The 18,658-nt window shown below is 36.0% G+C and overlaps 4 protein-coding genes across 9 annotated transcripts; 1 reads left to right on the top strand and 3 right to left on the bottom strand.

The window, feature by feature from the left end:
* Positions 1-36: 36 nt before the first annotated feature.
* B52 (serine and arginine rich splicing factor B52) lies at positions 37-4,887 on the bottom strand. Of its 2 annotated transcripts, XM_065309090.1 has the most exons (9): positions 4,705-4,887; positions 4,131-4,258; positions 3,873-3,943; positions 3,690-3,812; positions 3,444-3,513; positions 1,430-1,503; positions 917-1,252; positions 709-795; positions 37-652 (listed from the first exon to the last, which is right to left on the bottom strand). In XM_065309090.1, the coding sequence occupies exons 2-9, from the start codon at positions 4,251-4,253 to the stop codon at positions 565-567; spliced, it is 972 nt and encodes a 323-aa protein (XP_065165162.1). In that variant the 5' UTR covers positions 4,254-4,258; positions 4,705-4,887; the 3' UTR covers positions 37-564. The 2 variants fall into 2 exon arrangements, with proteins under 2 accessions (XP_065165162.1, XP_065165163.1); XM_065309091.1 differs by lacking the exons at positions 3,444-3,513; positions 3,690-3,812; positions 3,873-3,943; positions 4,131-4,258; positions 4,705-4,887 and adding an exon at positions 2,327-3,242.
* Positions 4,888-4,985: 98 nt separating this feature from the next.
* LOC135796954 (uncharacterized) lies at positions 4,986-7,443 on the bottom strand (the record flags this gene model as incomplete). Its single annotated transcript, XM_065309089.1, has 4 exons — positions 4,986-5,784; positions 5,875-6,390; positions 6,466-6,914; positions 7,330-7,443. Coding segments are annotated over 4 exons (1,602 nt in total), but the record flags the coding sequence as incomplete, so codon positions are not given.
* Positions 7,444-11,219: 3,776 nt separating this feature from the next.
* LOC135796949 (RUN domain-containing protein 1) lies at positions 11,220-15,674 on the top strand. 2 transcript variants are annotated; one of them, XM_065309077.1, is made up of 5 exons: positions 11,220-11,894; positions 13,041-13,814; positions 13,892-14,401; positions 14,544-14,638; positions 14,940-15,674. In XM_065309077.1, exons 1-5 carry the CDS (start codon positions 11,719-11,721, stop codon positions 15,047-15,049), a joined length of 1,665 nt encoding a protein of 554 aa, XP_065165149.1. In that variant the 5' UTR covers positions 11,220-11,718; the 3' UTR covers positions 15,050-15,674. The 2 variants fall into 2 exon arrangements, with proteins under 2 accessions (XP_065165149.1, XP_065165150.1); XM_065309078.1 differs by lacking the exon at positions 11,220-11,894 and adding an exon at positions 12,895-12,964.
* LOC135796953 (nucleotide sugar transporter SLC35B4-like) lies at positions 15,431-18,507 on the bottom strand. Of its 4 annotated transcripts, none has more exons than XM_065309085.1 (5): positions 18,118-18,507; positions 17,302-17,476; positions 16,914-17,130; positions 16,260-16,595; positions 15,431-16,190 (listed from the first exon to the last, which is right to left on the bottom strand). In XM_065309085.1, the coding sequence occupies exons 2-5, from the start codon at positions 17,382-17,384 to the stop codon at positions 15,795-15,797; spliced, it is 1,032 nt and encodes a 343-aa protein (XP_065165157.1). In that variant the 5' UTR covers positions 17,385-17,476; positions 18,118-18,507; the 3' UTR covers positions 15,431-15,794. The 4 variants fall into 4 exon arrangements, with proteins under 4 accessions (XP_065165157.1, XP_065165160.1, XP_065165158.1 ...); XM_065309088.1 differs by having other exon boundaries at positions 17,302-17,473; XM_065309086.1 differs by lacking the exon at positions 18,118-18,507 and adding an exon at positions 17,568-17,801.
* Positions 18,508-18,658: the final 151 nt, after the last annotated feature.

Genomic DNA, 18,658 nt, shown 5'->3' with positions numbered 1-18,658 from the left:
TAAATGTTTACAAGAGACGAAATAAAATGCAGCAAATTATCTTCTATACATTTATGTATATGTATCATAATAGTCGTTAGTAATCTAAAAGTAATAGGGTTATTTGAATACATAATTTACCAAACAAAATGTTTTCTTGTCACCTCTCTTCATCCAAAATATAAGTATGGATAAAACCACGCCGCGCGCGTTTGCTATCTTGCCACGAAGTCAAATAAAATTTCCCGTTTCAAAATATCTTAAAAATTAGCAAACTAATTAGTATATAGTAGGGGAGAGCCTGTGAAATGGCGTAAATTCTAGCTTCAGAACAATATTCAACTTTGATAAAAAGCAAGGAGTGGACCCTTTAACCAGCAATAACCAAACAATTATACTTTTGTTGTGATAGTCCAAAAGAAAACTTGAGAAATGGCTACGAAAATGATGTAAACTCGCGTGAAAAAAATGCTCGTCCGAAAAATAAACGAAAACAAAAAGAAGAATAAATCACAAATTACACCATTGGCTACTCCTACATCAAAAGAGACAGCGAGCCGGGACCAAGGTAAGTGGGTGTGCAGCTCAGTCGTCGTGTTTCTCCGGCGAGCCGTCCTCCTTCATCGGAGAACGACTGCGCGATCTTCCTTTACTTTCTGATCTAGACCGGGACCTGAAACAAAAAACTTATGTATACTCAAACTCAAATTTTTATTATGTTATCTTTACCTTTCCTTCTCCTTGCTGGGCGATCGCGACTTCGAATGCTTAGAACGAGAACGCGAGCGAGATTTGGACATTTCCTTGGATCGTTCGCTGCACAACGGAAAGGAATCGAATTAATATCTAATGGACGAGCATGAATTATGATTCTATGAATTTGGGGTGTGTGTGAATGTTTAAATTGCGAGGGTTGTTTTTGATTGTTTTGTCTTACATAGACCGTGATCTAGATTTGGAGCGCGCGGGCGACTTGCTCTTGGAGCGTCCGCCACCGCCGCCGCCTTGTGAGGCCGGCGATCGGCTAGCAGAACGCGACTTGCTCCTGGAACGGCTGCGGGAACGTGATCGTGACCTGGAACGCGAGCGGGATCTCCTCTTGGATCGTGACCGAGACCTGCTACGGCTGCTGGACGAACGTGAACGTCTGCCTCCGGCGCCACCACCACGACGACGATCCTCCACTAAACGAATACGACGACCGTTTAATTCACTGTCGTCCAGTTTATCTATCGCGTTCTTCATATCTGTGCTTGTAGCAAATTCAACCACTCTGGAAATAATAAATTAAAATTTAGTAAAATGAAAAAAAAATACAAAATTTAATATTTTTAAAAGAAACTTCAGTGAATAAATTGGCATCAGTAGCATATCAGCCCCGAAAGATGGAAAAATAAATCATCATATCAATAACTGAACCAATAAACAAAAATTAATTTAAAAAACTCACCCTTCATTGCGGTGTTGTTTATGTGCGTCTGCGTAGGTAACTTCCCCGGCTTGCCGCATAAAATCTTTCAGGTCCTATACGAAAACAGATAATCAATACCAAAAACAACGCGCAACAAAAACAAAAATAACAATAAAGTGGTAAATAAGAACTACGTCTATCATTTCACAACATACCAGGTGTGTTACAGACGATACAGTAAAACTTCGCCGAGATAAAAGCAAATAAAACCAAAGAAAACATCATTTAAATACATCGAAAGCGTGCTGAACACATGATTGAGCTTGAGAAACAGTACATCAATATAGTAAAGTCACATTGAACGCAAAAATACGCGATGCAAAGTTTTACTGCAGCCGTTTAAGTTTTTAGAAATCGTGTGTTTGATATTTGTTTTTGTAGTGTGTGGGTGTGCATGAAAACCAAAACCCAATGTTTTCACGAAATGTATCGAATACATGTAAGCATCAAAGATTTACAATGACTTCGGTTGCGTTTTGCTGCAGCAGAAATAAATTTAAAGATACTTCAATCATTTTTTCAAGAAAATATTTTTTTAAAGCTGTGTAATTGCTGATTGAGCACACGCTGGCGACACATTCTTGATACGGACCGGAACCGGAATTGGGACCATCATCGACGCGACGTAGTGGAACCCTTTGCGACCATTATATTCCCTCCACACAGTCAATCAGCGATTACAACAGAGTCCGCGCGCCGTAACAAAACGCCACCTGGATGCATCATCACTCTTCATCATCCATCAACTCAGATACTCATCATCATCACATAACAATAGATAATTTATATATAATTATATATAAATAGGTATATAATCTTTTGACAATATGTAAAGGTATGATTCACAATATATTGCGCGTCATGCTAAGGTATTACCTGAGACACGAGCAACCAATGGGGCGGTAGAATTAGACATGAACGGGTACTCGACCTCACTTGGCCATACTGATCGCATTGAATGACAGACATATTGAGCCCTAGTACGTGTACGTCACACTCCAAGGGAATGGGAGCTCTTTGCAAAAAAGTCACTTTTATTTTCATATATGTATGCATCATCATCAACTTCATCATCAATTATCATTATTTAAATTGGCGCTGCGTTCTTTTAAATATAGATTAAATAAAAATTGCTTGAGAAAATAAACTTCGTTTACGTTACGTTACTCTCAGACTCTAAACAAACGACTCTAAAGCAATGCAAATTCGTTGAAGACTAAGGATTTCAAATCAGGATGATTAAGTTATTAAAAATGATCAAAAAATTAAATTAAAAAGATAGTATTAAAACAAAAAAAACAATGAATTAGAAAATTAAAGAGAGAAAATAATAAAATAAAAACAGATAAAAGGAGTTTGATTGTTACGCTATGTACCAGAAGAACATGACTGACATGCGACGGCAACTCGCAAACGAAACCTCTCCCCCCGTTCTACGGATAAGCGTGACGCCGGCGTCGACGTCGTCGCCGCCCTCTCTAGCCCCCACACTCAGCCATCTGGCTATCGAATCGACTCTCCGCCATCATAGTTTTGCTCATCTCGCGAGTGCGTGGATGGTTTTTAACGTATACGTTTGATCGGATTGGAATTGGCGTCCCATAGATCGAGATAATACCCTTTGCATGGTGCACCCACACAGACAGTCTCTGACAACACCCCCAACGGCTCGTGACTCGGATTGCCCCTTTGCCCTCGCCCTCGGATCCGACTCTGGAGACGGCCGGTGATCGCACATCGCATCATCGCATTGCATCGCTCTCAGCTCGTTCACAATAAGCTAATGATTCGGTTATGATACACGTGACGGTGGTTGGTGATTGTAACGAGGCTCCGCGAGGATACAGGAGGGATGGTGGAGTGAGGCGGGGGGCCGGTGGAAGCTCGGGAGGCGGAGAGCAATAAAGAAAGAGAGATAATCGCATGCAACCGGATTCTGTTCGCTTGTCTCGCGTTCAATTCGAAAGTGACGCGTCGGTTTGTCAAGACTCACCTGCCAGCTGACGCGACTTGAAAGGTTCTCGACGACTAGGCGGTATTCTGTTCTTGTTGGTGGTCCATATCTGCAAGAAACAATTAAATAAGTAACCGATAACCCGAATAAAAACATACACATTAGGTGTATTAAAGACATCAGTTAGAAAAATTGGCATCACTGGCATATCAGCCCCGAAAGATGGTAATAAATCATCATAACAACGTAAAATTAAATAAAAAAGTTACAAGAAAGAAGACTTACTTGTCGCGACTGCGTCCACGTGTAGGACCATACCCACGGCGACCACCATCTCCGCCTCCGCCACCGCTGCCACGCCATTGATCTGATCCACGCGGTGTGCCACGTGCACGTTCAACAGAAACGCTGTAAATGTACACAAGCAATAATCAATACAATTTATAAACTAATTAATGGTTAAATTACCGTTCACCAAGTAATTCTTTGCCGTTTAATTCATAAACTGCGTCGTCAGCATCCCTGTAGTCATCAAACTCCTATAAAACACAGAAAAATATATTTTTAGTGGAAAAATCTAACTAACTAAGATTCTATTATAAAATGTTATGAACATCAGTTAAAATTTTAGCATCACTAGCATATCAGCCCCGAAAGATGGAAAAATAAATCATCATACAAATATTCGAAATAAATAAAGTTTTGTTACTATAGGGTGAAACTTACCACAAAAGCGAAGCCATTTTTCATCGCAACTTCCTTGATGCGGCCATATTTGCGGAAGAACTTCTCGATATCGCGCTCACGGACTTTGTACGTGAGCCCACCGACAAACACGCGTGTCCCCATTTTTCCTATAAACAAAATCAGTTATTATCTATGTACTATCATCGTATATCTTAAGTAAACACTTCAGGTTTCAAGCTGTGATTGCAAATCAATGTTATATAAGTTCTGGTTACGTATTAAACGGAATAAATATAAATAATTGAAGCTATTTATGTTTTATCTACATATATCTAGAAAGTTCCACCAAAACAGCATGGCCTTAAAATGGAAATTCGAAATGGCGGACAGTGGTCTACGGCATTTCATGCCGCATACCATCAAACACGTGGAAAGTAACGACTTCGAAGAAAACCAGTTTAATTCTCAGAATCGATTATTACCAGACACGTAAACGACACATCACCGCATAACTACATTAAAACGTATGTAATTAGCATGATAACACACCACAATTGGTTAATGCGCGACGAATGCGGTTGACGGTTATAAAACGAAAAAAAAATGTACATACCTTTAGAATAGATGTGTGTTTCAAAGTGTACAAACACTTATCGACAAGAATTCACTATTAATCGCACTCTGCACGCCTTTGCACTGCTGTTTTCGCGAGAAATCGAAGAAATACTTTGACCTGATTGTGCCAAACGCAACGTGGGCGAAGTGAATGCGGAATGGCGGCCGGCGTAACGGCAACATGCCGCGTTTACAGAGGGCAGTCGCCGCAGTTGGTAACTTTACTACCAACACACTAGTTCACACTATTACCAACCTGAAAAACATCAACAACTCAAATTTTATGCAAAAAGAAACAATTTATTGTTATAAAAAGGTCTAAATGAAATCTATCTCTTCTCTACTCATATTCGAGTATGTGGGTGTATACGAATCACGTTCACAAACATGAATTTTTATAAAAATAACACCGAAATGTCGTTTTCTTTGTACTGGAATGATATGACGTCGCCATTTTTAAATTGCTTCAATCAAGCAAATGAGCATTCCACAAAAATTAACTGTGATGATTCAGAGCACGCATCTGAACTAGATTCCTTCATGGAAGAAAATGTGTCAATGCAACAAATAGTCTTTATAGTTCTTCAGCGTCTTCAGCTGCTTCTTGATCTGCTTGACTAAATCTAACGGTTGAACTAGAATCGAAATATCACGACCGACGGCGTTGAGTCGATCCTTCACTTGGTTGTCCTTATAAAACAGATTCAGCGGGCGGCCATTGATTTCGGTGAGCACCCAGTTAGTAGTAGCATCGGGCGCTCCCTCACAAGCTGGTGCGCGGGGCGTTAAACCATGTCGTGCGGCAAGACCATCTTTCACGACGTCAGCGATAACAGCAGTGCTGCCCTCTTGAAGTATCCCGAGTGGCTGGCCTTCAACATCGCGGTGGATAACGAAAACTTGTCCGCGCGGCACGCGATTCACAACTATCTGAACGTGGAGGTTTTGTGAAGCACGTAGAATTTTTTGAACATCAGCTGTGGAACGCGTTTTGCAGCCTTCAATGGTTAATAATTGATCACCAATGTGTAACACGTTGTATAACATTGGGTTTTCTTTCAATTTTAAACCACAAACCCTTGAAAATAAAAACAAATCATTAGAAATCACTAAAAACTAATAAAACATCAAATATTACTCCAAATTAAGAAAAATTTTCGATGCTTACCAAACAGAATTGAAAGCATCAACGAATGCGATACAATTCGTGCAATCCTTCTTGCGTAACCTCAATCGAACGCCCCCCGGATGTTCAATTTCCTTCTGCAGCTGCATGACCTGATGCTCCCTGAGTGTGAGATACGGTTCCGGCGGTTGGCCGTTTTGTAGCTGCTGAATCTGTTGATTAATGTGTCGCGCGCGGCCACTTTGTGACTGCGATTGCGTCTGTGTAATATATTGCAGATTGGACGGACCTGGAGATTGCGAGAGTTGAAAAATTTGCTCATAGCGATTGACATTATCGACACCGGCAGCCACAGCAACAGACTGCGCTAAATTGTGATGCTGTTCAGCGAGTAACTCCGCTGAGAGATTCTCGAAATTAAACACATTCGCGACGACATTTTCATTGTTTTCTTCCGCAGAAGTCGCAGAGGAGACGGAATCACTTGTCATTATGTTCGGAGAGCGAGAACTTGAAGAGTTGGACGAGTTTGATGTGGTTCTATGCAAAATATCTCTTCTAGAACAAACATAACCACAAAATAAGTAAAATTTTAGCAAAAAACATCAGAAAATACTAAAAAATCATAGTTACCTTGCTATTATCACATTGTGATTGGATGAAACAGGTTCCACACCAGGTAGGAACGCTGGTGGAACCTCTGGAGGCGGCGGAAGAGGTGATGTAGGATCCCGAGTGGGTAATAAAGGTGTAGCTTTCGATTCAGGCGGTTTACTGTATAGATTTTCTTTAGGCGTTAGAATCTTTAGCTCTTCTAGTTTTATGCGTAAACTTTCGACCCAGTCCAACATGGCTTCCCATGATGGCGCTGCTAATCTAACGACTTCACTAGACAACGTTATCACAAATTCATAGTCTTGGTCCTGGGCGCAGATTGTGGGCGACACGTGCTGCGCATCGTTTAAACTTGTATACCATAGCGGTTTGTGTAGAACAGCGGACTTATTATCGAAATATGTTTCTAGATAAGCTTCAGTGTCATCGTGCACACAGAACACTACCCAGACGTGTTCCTTCTTTGCCTGGAATGAAAAATATAGTTTTTAGTAAATTGTGGACTAATGAATAGAGATAGGAGATTAATTCGAATTGTATTGTGTTCAGGATTAAATTCTGTATGCGATGTGTAAATATTAAAAAGATCGCCTTATTGTATAAAAAGTTATAGGGTGTTAAAATAATTTTTTTGAAAATTACTCTTTTTATGCTTATAATCAATTAATTAAAGAAGATTCAATTATGTGTTTCATATATTTAGATGCGTACTTTAATAATCTATTAGCTCCTGAAAGAATTTTTACTCTAGTATGTATAGTTTTCGAATTATTCATAAAAACTAAACAAAAACATGTGTCCTAGACCAATATTTTTGACATATGCGGAAATTTTTAGGTTCTGTTCATTTTGATGGGATTTTTCGAGTTTATGAATACTTACGCGTTTAGAATCGCCACATCCCTTGTTTATCTTCTTGAGCCAGGTGTTTTGTGTATTTCGCGGAACATGGGGCTGTCGAAGTGCCGCCCCCGGCCCGTCTGGCCGCCTGCATGCTCAGCCATTTCCGAAACGGGCGCGCGCTGCACGAACGACGATTACTTCGAGGCACAGCATGCAGCACGCGGCTTCCGACGCACATTTTCTTCGCGATTGGATGATTGCGACTCTATTCGTGTGCCTCGTGTGTGCGACGCATCTTTTGTTAGGACGGGATGATAATAAACGCGGACGCACATGAAACGCACCGAGAACGAAGCACTGACAGGAGATGTCAGTTGACAGGAGGCGGTGCGAAGGACTCGCAACAAACGCAACAACGATGTGAAAACTGAACAACTGCAATAACTACAGCTAGAACATCGACTGACTCCTCGTGCTTGTGCCTTTTGTTGCACAACTAGGTAATAAATCTTTATAGCGTTAATAAATTAATAAATATTTTGATGTGTTTGTTGCAGCTTCGTGCGCGTGCGTTGTAGTTAACAGCGCAATAATAAATAATAATTGAAGGCGTTGAACTACAGAAGCCACATTATGGATAGTTTATGAAGGTAAATCGTCAAGTGCAAACTACAAATTGCAGGCATGTTGATTAGTTAATTGCTTGATCGTTAATTGATAGAGCGGTAAGTTTTTAATTAGAAAATATTAGAGAAAGGCCTTTTTGTTTGAGTAAATTCATTTTAAATTAGAGAAAACACCTTGTAAAACAAACTGAAACATCTTATTTTAATTATTATACACTTTAATATTAATAATATTGATATTTTGTTGATTTTGATTATTATACAAGTATGTACTTAGTATTTCGATGTTTATGTTAGGCAACCAACTTTACACTTATGTGACATCAATGTATTATTTACCAAATAAGTTGATTTTGAACAGAAAATACAACTAATATGGTGTATTACTACTAAATTGTTAAAAATTTAAACAAATGATAGATTATTATAGAATTATAATTCAATTTGGCGATGTTTAGCAAAGCGTAAACAATTATTTCTTCACAGTAAGTTAAAAGAGTGACATTTTGTCAATTGAAGATTAGAAAGTTGTTGTTTTCGTTTAAATTGCTTTAAATTATACATTATTACGTGATTTTGATTACTTATTTTGTTTATAATAATAAACCACACATAAAACTAGGTTTATTTGTTTGGTTTTATTACTTATTATAAAACAAATCAAAATTTAAAACTAATATTAAGAAATAACCCACAAATAACTAATAATCAATCTAACCAACTCTTTTGATACTTAAACATAACCAAACATTTAATAAAACAGTATTTTACGATTAATTTAATACTAACAACAAAAATATAAGCATCAGGAAAGTGTACGGAAGCAGAAATGCACTAAAGCATGTCGTGAAAGCGTTAAGTAATTTACAACTTGGAATGTGAGTCTTCTTCTGGTTGGTAAATGCGCCAAGAGTCATGTTTGTTCATATATAGACACACGCACAACCTATAATAAATAATATCGTACGTGTTTCTGTACACTTTGCAGTAGAAACCTCAAAATTAAATCCAAACAAATAAAAAGTGTAAAGGAACATAATTACTTGGATCTAGATTAACTGGACTAATAAACATCACATAAATTAATGCATTTCATGTTTAAATCGTGTATTATGGTTATTTTTGTTAATAATTTACGTCAGACTTATGAATTGTTATAAAAATGGCATTTTATGTGCATATTTTAGGGTAAAATTAATATTTATAGTGAAATATAGGAACAAATATTACGTGACAACATAACCAAACTTGTCAGTGACATTTTCGGGGTGTTTTTAGGTAATTTGTATTCTTTTAACTTTTTAAACATGAAATTTTAAAAAATAACTAAATTTAAGTTAATTTCACTTCAAAATATGAGAAAACACCTAAATAACCTTAAAATCTTGATGAAAAACCGTAATTTCCATCAAAAATTAACCAAACTAACTATAAATAACCTAAAACCTCAAAATTTTAACCTCACAACACAACAAAATTGTCAATTTTTGCTTTTTAACACATTTTTTACCATTTTGAAAGTTGTGAAAGGCATTTTCTATAAACCAATAAAACTCTAACTAATTGAATTAATTTCTTTAATAAATTCTGCACATCTATGCAAATTGCACTCACCGCACGATTGCTTAGCATAATTATAAAAGCGCATACAATTCATGCATTTCTTGCAGAATAAGTACTTAAACATCGTGGACTTCCATTTTAAACGGGTGGATGTACATAAATAATGGAAAAGATAGCGCGGAGACGTTCACGTTCACAAATGTTCACGATTTATTTATGTGTGCATAATGTAGATTCGTGCGTGCATAGCGAAAACGCTGATAATCGTAAATTACTTACTTGAACTGTTCAGAAACGCGTTAAACGTTGATTGTACACAATTTTACATTTTAATATATGCGTTAACCTACTTTTTACTATAATGTAGAAGTTAAAATACAAGTTAAACATATTTTAATATATTTAAGGGCAGAATAATTATGAAAAATTAATGTTTTTTTAAGTTTTGTTTATTTTTAAAGTTATTTGGCATTGAGAGTATTTTTTGTGATTATGGAATTGTTTTGAGGTTAAAATAGGTTAATTACGGTTATGTCACGTTTATTTTAAGAATAACTTATGTTTTATGCTTGTAATCACATAAAATCATTGTTTATCTTACTTTTTACCAAACTTTTTAAGTAAGAATGCAAGTTAAATACATTTTTATACCCCAATGGGCAAAATAATAATAAATAATTAATATTTATTCAAATTTTGAGGCTAAAATTGACTCAATTTGGTTATGTCACTTTAATTTAGTTTATAACCTATGTTTTATGCTACTAATTATATTAAAACATGATTAAAACTCTTCCAAGCGCATAAAATTCTTTTAATTATTTTTTACACCTTATTATTAATTGAAACAATTGATGAATCAGACCAATATTGTTTTTATTACCTCCTAGCCGCCTTAATAGTCCGATTTTTCATTTTTAACACCGCATGCATGTTCAAATTAAAAACAAAACGAAAAACTCACCGAAAGCCGTGATAACACACGGTATGACTAACAAACCGAGCGTAGGAAGTGAAAAAATCACCACTGACACACAATCAGAATCGCTGATAAGAATTTACACTCACAATCACAATCATAGTAGCTCGTAGCGTACTATCAGAATTGTTTTACTGGCCTGTATATATCATGCGATTGTTTCGCCAACTTCAACAATACTGTCAAGACTTTCTACAAGTTTTACAAAAAAAATAAAAATTTAAAAAGTTTGATTTTGTCACGAAATAGGAAGATAACTACGGAAAATATATTGTTTAGGTAATAATAGTTATGACAAGTGTAAAATATTGTTATGTAAGACATGCAATTTGTGATATTGTCTTCCGGTAGTGTTCAATTCAATTGTTTATGACATCAAACATAAATAATGACAAAATATTTATTAATGTGTACGGAAATTATGTAATTATTACTTTTAATGAGCAAAACATCACGTTTTAATGTCTAAGCAGTAAATAATTTATTTCAACGAGTTAAACATAACCTCAAATGATTAAATTTTCGAATTTACTAAATTTTTACACAATTTTAATTAAAATTTGTTTTAAAATAATTGAAAACAATAAATTATACTTTTATCTGTTATATTTGTTAACTAAAATGTCAAATCAATTCATTTTTTACAAATTTTCGTGTAAATTTCAATAAATATCTAACATAGATGGCAGCACTAGTAAATTTTCAAACAATATGCACCCATAGGCACTGGAAGCAAATAACATCCTACGCATGTGCATTATACGCGATTAGTTGGTGGCGGTGGAGGCGGCAGGTCTCTCTGTCGTTTGCGTGCGCTGCCACCCACACGTTCACCGCTTACCGATCGCTGCCGCGGCTCCCGCACGCGAAACGTCAGTGCTGCGCGAGCAGGCAGGACTGCAGGACGTGAGCGAATTTCTTTTCCCCCCAAAAAAACATCAAAAATAAAACACCTGCAAGCTGCACACTTTATTTCCACTTTAATTTAACCCACAATCAACTTACAACATAAAAACGTACGTGCAATGTGTATTTCTCGACGCAACGCTGCAATTCTCCACTTGTAATCAACGTGTGTGCAAATTGAAACCCGAAAAGGATTTATCTTGTTGTATACTTATTATACACACACTGTGTACACAGTTATCAGCCGTGATATAGACGATACAAACATACGAAAACAGCGCGAGTGGAAAAACAAAATTTAAATTGAAAAAACAAGTGAAAGTGTTATAATTTGATACATATCAGTAAATTAATATGATTAGCGAGTATAATAACGATAATAATTATGGGGAGTTTGGGATGGATGAGCATCCAGCTGGAAAGCGGTGGGATCCACTCGGGGCGCCGAATGACGACAATGAGCAGCGGGAGGACGCCGAGGCGCAGCATTCGACGCGGCGATATGATAACGAGTGTACCGATCATCATTGGTAAGTGAAATCTTGCAATTTGTAGAAGTATTGGTGTAGAAACACGCTGTAGCTAAAGTGCAATGGGGAAATTCTGAGGAAAAGAGGAATATGTTAGTTGGATTGCAGATAAATGTGGTTATGTTAACGCAGATGTCAAATTGTATTAACATAGTATAAATTATATAAATTTTAAAGATATTTAGCAGTTGAAGATATAAATTTTGATATTATAAATGAGTTTAATGACATTTTACTTATTTATTTACTTTTTGTATGTTTAAATTGTGGCAGAGACTTGAATATGTTATTTGGGTTGCCGATAAACACAGTTAGGTTAACATTGATGTCTTATTATATAGAATCAGTGTAAATTAAATGAAAGTGATTAATATTTTGGAATTTACGCAGTAAAATTTGAAAATTTAGATGAACTTAGTGATTTAATACTTATTTATTTACTTTATATAGGTTAAAAAATTATTTTTAGTGTTATTATTGATAAATTTATTAAATTTATTTAGGTTAGAGTCAATTTCAGGCAAATTAAGTTATAAATCGCTAATTGCAATGTCACCGATCCAAAAGTTGTTTAATTGGAAAGTTTTGTAACTGTTCAATTAGTTTATTTGCCGTTTAACTTAATTTGCGAGCCAATTAAGAAGAAATTCAACTATTTATTGACTTATTCCGTAAAAAAGATGGCCGCACAAATGATTCATGAAAAAAACATAAAATTAACAATCAAAGAGGCAATATAAAGATGTTTTTCAAACAACAATTAATTATTAAACAATTTGCAATGATTTAAAATGTTATCAATACATTTTTAACCTTCAACGTCTTGTTCAAGAGCATTGTGCAAATAAATTTGAATAAATGAATAGTTTTTAAGCAAAAATTATTAAAACACATCGGATTGGTAGTTATTTTTAACAATATGTCAAAAAAACACTTAAATTTCAACATATTCCACTATTTAAAACGTAGATATTCCGAAATTTTGCTCAGTTTTCTATAAATCTTTAACAAAACAAGTTTTATTATCTTCCAACAAAAGAAAAATCATATTTTACACTAAATAAACATTGGTAACAATTTAATTACACATATTTTCCAATAAAATGTTAAATAATTAATGTTAAAATCAATTTTTTAATGTTTTAGCATCCATATTGAAAAATATAAACACCTGGAAGAAGAACAAGACATGTTAAGCTCTTCCCTATTCGCACTCACAACACATTTCGCCCAAGTCCAATTCCGCCTGCGACAAATCGTCGAAGCAAACGCCGACGACAAAGAAGACCTTCTCAAGAACCTCGAAGAATTCGCTTTCCGCGGCATACCAGACATCGCATCAGTCAGAGAAAACATTTCTTTAGGTGACACATCCCTAAGCGAAGCTGTAAGCATGCGATGTACTCAACAAATCGAACTGATCAACAAACTAAAAGATCAACTACATGAACTGGAACAATACGCATTCGAAAGTGGACATGCTGGAGTCCCACAAAATGTCATTCTTGAACGTCAAAGAGTAATCCTCAATGAATTAAAAGACCGCATGAATTTAGAACTGGATGAAGATCAATATCATCAATTGACACCGGATGCCGTAAAAGCACAGGTTGATCAAGCACTCGGACAATTTGTCAGCCCATTAAAAATGAAAGAACATTTAGTTGCACAGTTAAAGACACAAGTTGCTGATTTAGAGAGATTTATCGGATATTTACAAGTAGATTCAAAGAATGCGAAATGCGCATGCGGCTGTGCTTTACACTCAGTCGGAAAGAATAAATGCAAAGAAGATACGCTGGGAATCGTACAGAGAACAGCGGAATTGTTACAAATGTTTGCGATTTTACAACTGCGAGGCACGCAGCCACGATTTAAGAAGAATAATCTGAAAACCACAATGAAAGTTAATCATTTTGGGTAAGTTATTACAACATAACCTCTAAATATTAAATGTTGACAGTTTTAACCTTAAATTTAAACATAACCTGTTTTAGTGATCTACGTGCACGTTTGGAAGTAGCTATTGCTCGTGTGCGTGACATGATGATTGCTGTTGAAACAACTCCTTTGGCTTATGAAGGAGACTACAGTAGTGATTCAGAATCGCCGACGGTTTTGTGTAATGTGCAGATTACAACCGCAGTTCGAAAGTTACTCGCGCCGAGTATAAGAGACCTGGTGCAACATGGCACTTATTCTCCAAGTCAAAGTCACAGTGTTGTTCCGTTCATTGGATGCTTCTCTCGGAGGCATTCGGATGGAGATGCTTGTGTGCACGTCTGGGAGTTGATTCTCGAGTATTACTCGTTGAAGAATGGCGAAGGGTTCAATGCGACGCCAGCGCGTAAACTTTCGCAGAGTTTTAATCTGGATATTGCTGGTTCTTCGGTGAATAGTAGCAAGCAGAGCATGTTGGGGGCCATTGGGAGTATTATTTCGACGCATGCGAGGTACAAGAGGAGTTATGATGCGCATTTCAAGGCGTTTGTTTGTGCTGCACTCAAGTAAGTAGAGTATATGTTAGGTTATGTATGAATTTATACTTGTTTGGAGGTGGTGACGTTTTTGAGTGACTTTTATTTGACAATATCGTGATTTTTTGAGTAATGAGTTATGTTTTGTATATAATTTAATTGTTTTTCGCAGTGCGAACAAATTGGTGACATGGCTGAGCCTAATTTTCCAATGCAAGCAGTTGATAAACATGTATTACCTGCCGTGGAGCTATGTAATGAAAACAGGTAACATTTCAGTATTTATCTAACACTCGGGTCAAAGAAAGAGGAACCTGGACTCTGACGGGACTTTGCTGACCTTTTATACCTGCAAAAAGTAGTGGTGGAATGCGCTTACCCCCACCACTTTTCGCGGATAGTCAAAGGTATAAAATAACAGCGCGCAGCACACAGTGCTCAATTCTATTGAAAGACGTGAATTTCAAGTCACCATTTTGCTTCTTCCTACTTTTTGATCTAACATTAACATTATCGTGACATTATACTCCTCTTTTAACCTTTAAATGATATTAACACCTATTTTCAGGATTCCAGGACGGCCTACAGAGCCTGGACACATTGACGAGGTTCAGTTTCGACCTACCAGTCGATTTAGCCGTGCGGCAGTTCCAAAATATCAAGGACGTCTTCACATAGTCGTTTAAATACAAATACCACCCTAAAACAATTGATTTTGGTCCTAATTTGTACGTTTTGTACATTCCAATGCATTACTGCATGTTTCAATGACTGTACGCAGTCATTTTGTTTTGTTTCGAGTGATATCGACCGGTAAATCACATCCGTTGCTCAATTTGGGTTGCATTCACTTGTATTTTATTATTTATTACTTATTTATCTCGTTATCGGAACGTTTTGTGCAGTTAAACGTTACTTTGGTAGCTTCCAAGCCGATCAAGTTAAGAATTGATGGTTATGTTCACATGTGAATATATCAGCTGAAGACTTATAAGATTAAAACCAATTAAAACTTATTTAATCTAAGAAATAAGGCTAATTATATCAAATTTATAAATGTATGCGACCAGGAATATTTATTAACATTGTTTAAACTCACATGACTAGTTTTCTATCAAACTAGGGACACAAAAGTCATAGTTTGTGTGAAAATGGCGTCGGCAAGATAAAAACTACTAATTATGTTACGTTATCAATGGATTTACGTTATGTACAGTTAAAATCCGGCTATTATATGAGCATAACAAGTTACTTGAAAGTTTCAACAAGATATTAAATTAAATTCTGATCAACTAACACTAAATCTATTCTTTCAGTATTAATAAATGCCCCGACAATCACATTCCAATAATCTCATCAATCATAACAAGTCATAACTCATACGTACATAATATTTTATAAAAAATCACTTTTAATAACACTACTAGTTCTTTTTTACTTTATCTTTCTGTGCGACTGTATTGGATGGAAACTTAACAAGTTCTGTAAATATCATTGTCCCCACAAACACTAAACCTGTTCCAAACCAATGTCCCAGCGTAAACGGGTTTTTAAAGTAAACAATTGAGAAGATCAACGAAAGGAACTTCCGCAGGGTTACTACTAAAGTGACTGTAAGTGATGTACATTCAGTTGTCAAGACATAAACTGAAGAGATACACAAATATTGTGTAAAAACGTTGCCAATCATGTAGAGGACTAATAATGGCAGAGCTACGTTTCCAAATGGCAGACTCGTCGATTCACTGTTCATCATGACATCATAATGTTCAATAATACTCGAGCCGTAAATTACAAACAGAGGTAATGAGAGTAAATGCTGCAAACATAAAGATAAAATAAGTAAAACATAAATTTAAAGATAAGTTAGGTTATGTTTTATGCTTACAGTGTAGTATAACGCTTCGTCAGGATGTTTTCCATGTTCTTTGTACAAAGTTTCTTGGAAGATGCCCATGCGTGCCGATAATAACAATGCTGTGGTGAGAATAACAATTCCAACCAACCACCAAAGAAAATCAACGTTATCAGCTGCATTGTCATCGTTTTTGTCTGATAATGGCTTGTCTCCATCACAATTCGTACAGGCTACTTTTTGATTTCCAGAAATGAATGTACAGATAATAATTCCAGCTGTTATCATTCCTACAGAGACAAACTTGGAGAAAGCATACTTTTTCTTGAGGATCCAGATTCCCATTATCATATTCGCGATGAGAGATCCCTAAAAATAATGGTCAAGCATAATAAAAGTTTATTTTATGTTTTCAACTAAAACTAGTGCTTCGATTAAAGTTGTAATAACATTTTATGCGTTTTGCGTTTGGCCTTTAACAGCGGCAACTGTTAAAAGCATTTTATCTAGCTTATATCCTTGCGGTTTTATTTTAATGCACTTCTACGCATTGCATTTTATAGTTTTGTTTACGCAATGCTCGAGAATGTCATAATCTAGGCTTTCCATTCACGGCTTTCATTTGAGCATTAAAAATTTAATGGAAACAAACCTTATATGTTATAATTTAAATTATAGTATACTTACAGCTCGGAATATCATGTGTAGAGGCACAGGGATATTAAAGCTGAATGCCCAGTTGTTAAATATGCTGGTGATAAAGAAGAAACAAACGAGTTGGAAGTATGCAGTCATGTGGATTTTCGGCTTAACTGTGCCGAATCTATGCGTTGTGACAAATCCATATACGGCAATAAAAAGAAACTGGCAGAATGTTATTAAATTTCCACAGCCTGGATCTTCCCTGTTGGAATAAAATAGAGAATTAGTAAAAAATCAAGAAAATAACCAATATTTGAATTTAATGCATATTAGGTTGCATATGCGGTTACCCATAATGCAACACAATTACCCATAGTGCAATATTTTTGTTACGGATTATTTCAACTGTTTTCTCAAAACGAAAAGGTCTTACCTCACTAAATACTCCAGAAAAACATTGTTTAATCCACATCCGATATAAACTAAGGCGATTGCAAGTGCAGCTTTGGAATTCATCTTTGTATTTGTCTTCAAGATATAAGTATTCGCACCTTTTTAAAATTTTCTTACTTTTTCCCTGTTACGAATACATTGAGTCGACGTTACTGCTGAAAACAAAATGGTAGTTATAGAAAATTTGTACTTTAGTAGAACTGCATAATCATCATCGATAACATCTATCTCTTATCAGATTCATACTCAATAAGTGTGCACAATATGTAAGTATCAACGTGACTTGTTCGAACCGCTGCAATTCGTCGCCGCTTGGTTAATGATTGAGTAAACTCGCCGAATTGTACAATAACTTTCACAAACACATTATACTGTTATCAACGTATCGATTTTTAAGTGTTATCGGAACCACTGCGCCATTTATGATTTATTCAACACAGCGCGGCCGAAAGTTTAAACGCGACTAACCGTGGCGTTAAGTATTATTCCTTTTCAATGATAAATAGTTTTTATTAATCGTAAATACGCCATGAAACTGCAAACACGTAATTTAGAAGCGTCAAGGCAAAACTTAAATAAAAACAGTTAGATACACGTAATACACTTGAACAACGCGTCCACGTAAATTAAAATCGTTAAAGCCTTGAATTCGATCGCGATCTGGGGGTTATTGGTGCTGGTAATGAATGATGACTTGACATAGCAGTTGAATGATGTCTTTAATCATGATATCACAATGTGATAATTTGTTTTCACAAGAAAATTCAACAAATGTCTTACTGTTATATATACATACCAAGTTGAATATCTGCAGTCGACGGCTATTATTAGACGAAATTTTGATGCGTTCCGGGATTAACGCACTCAGTTACGCACGTAGAAACATATTTCGTTGGTATCGTGGGTGGTTTGTGTACATCAGCTCGTCGTCACACAGATAACTAATGCCATAACTAATTTGATGCGTCCAACACCGTTGTTTTTGATGTTTTGGTCGAGTTTTTAAGGTTAGACGTGAGCGATGCGCAAGTGCCACTGTCGCAACATGCAATCTAAAGTGTACTGGACAATTTATTGCTTCTTACTACTGACAAATGATGAGCATGACGTAATGCAAATTAAATAATGTGATGTAGTGCCATACTTTAAAGCACAACTATAGTTACAACTACATGCGCATAAGCACTTAGATGTTTGGTATATGTACATAGAATGCGGATTATGTAATATTCAGGTGCCCTTGTAATAAGTTTAGGTTCAGGGCAGGTGAAGGTGAAAATTCTGCGGTATTTAAAGAGATTTAAAAGCTTTCAACTTATTTAGTTTTTTTATATTGA

The sequence above is a fragment of the Atheta coriaria genome, unplaced genomic scaffold (assembly GCF_025399875.1).
Source record: "Atheta coriaria isolate IRGN ID8LTWV9N9 unplaced genomic scaffold, Caltech_Dcor_3.1 hic_scaffold_8_pilon, whole genome shotgun sequence".
Lineage (NCBI taxonomy): Eukaryota > Metazoa > Arthropoda > Insecta > Coleoptera > Staphylinidae > Dalotia > Dalotia coriaria.
This window is presented reverse-complemented; position numbering and strand designations above follow the sequence as displayed.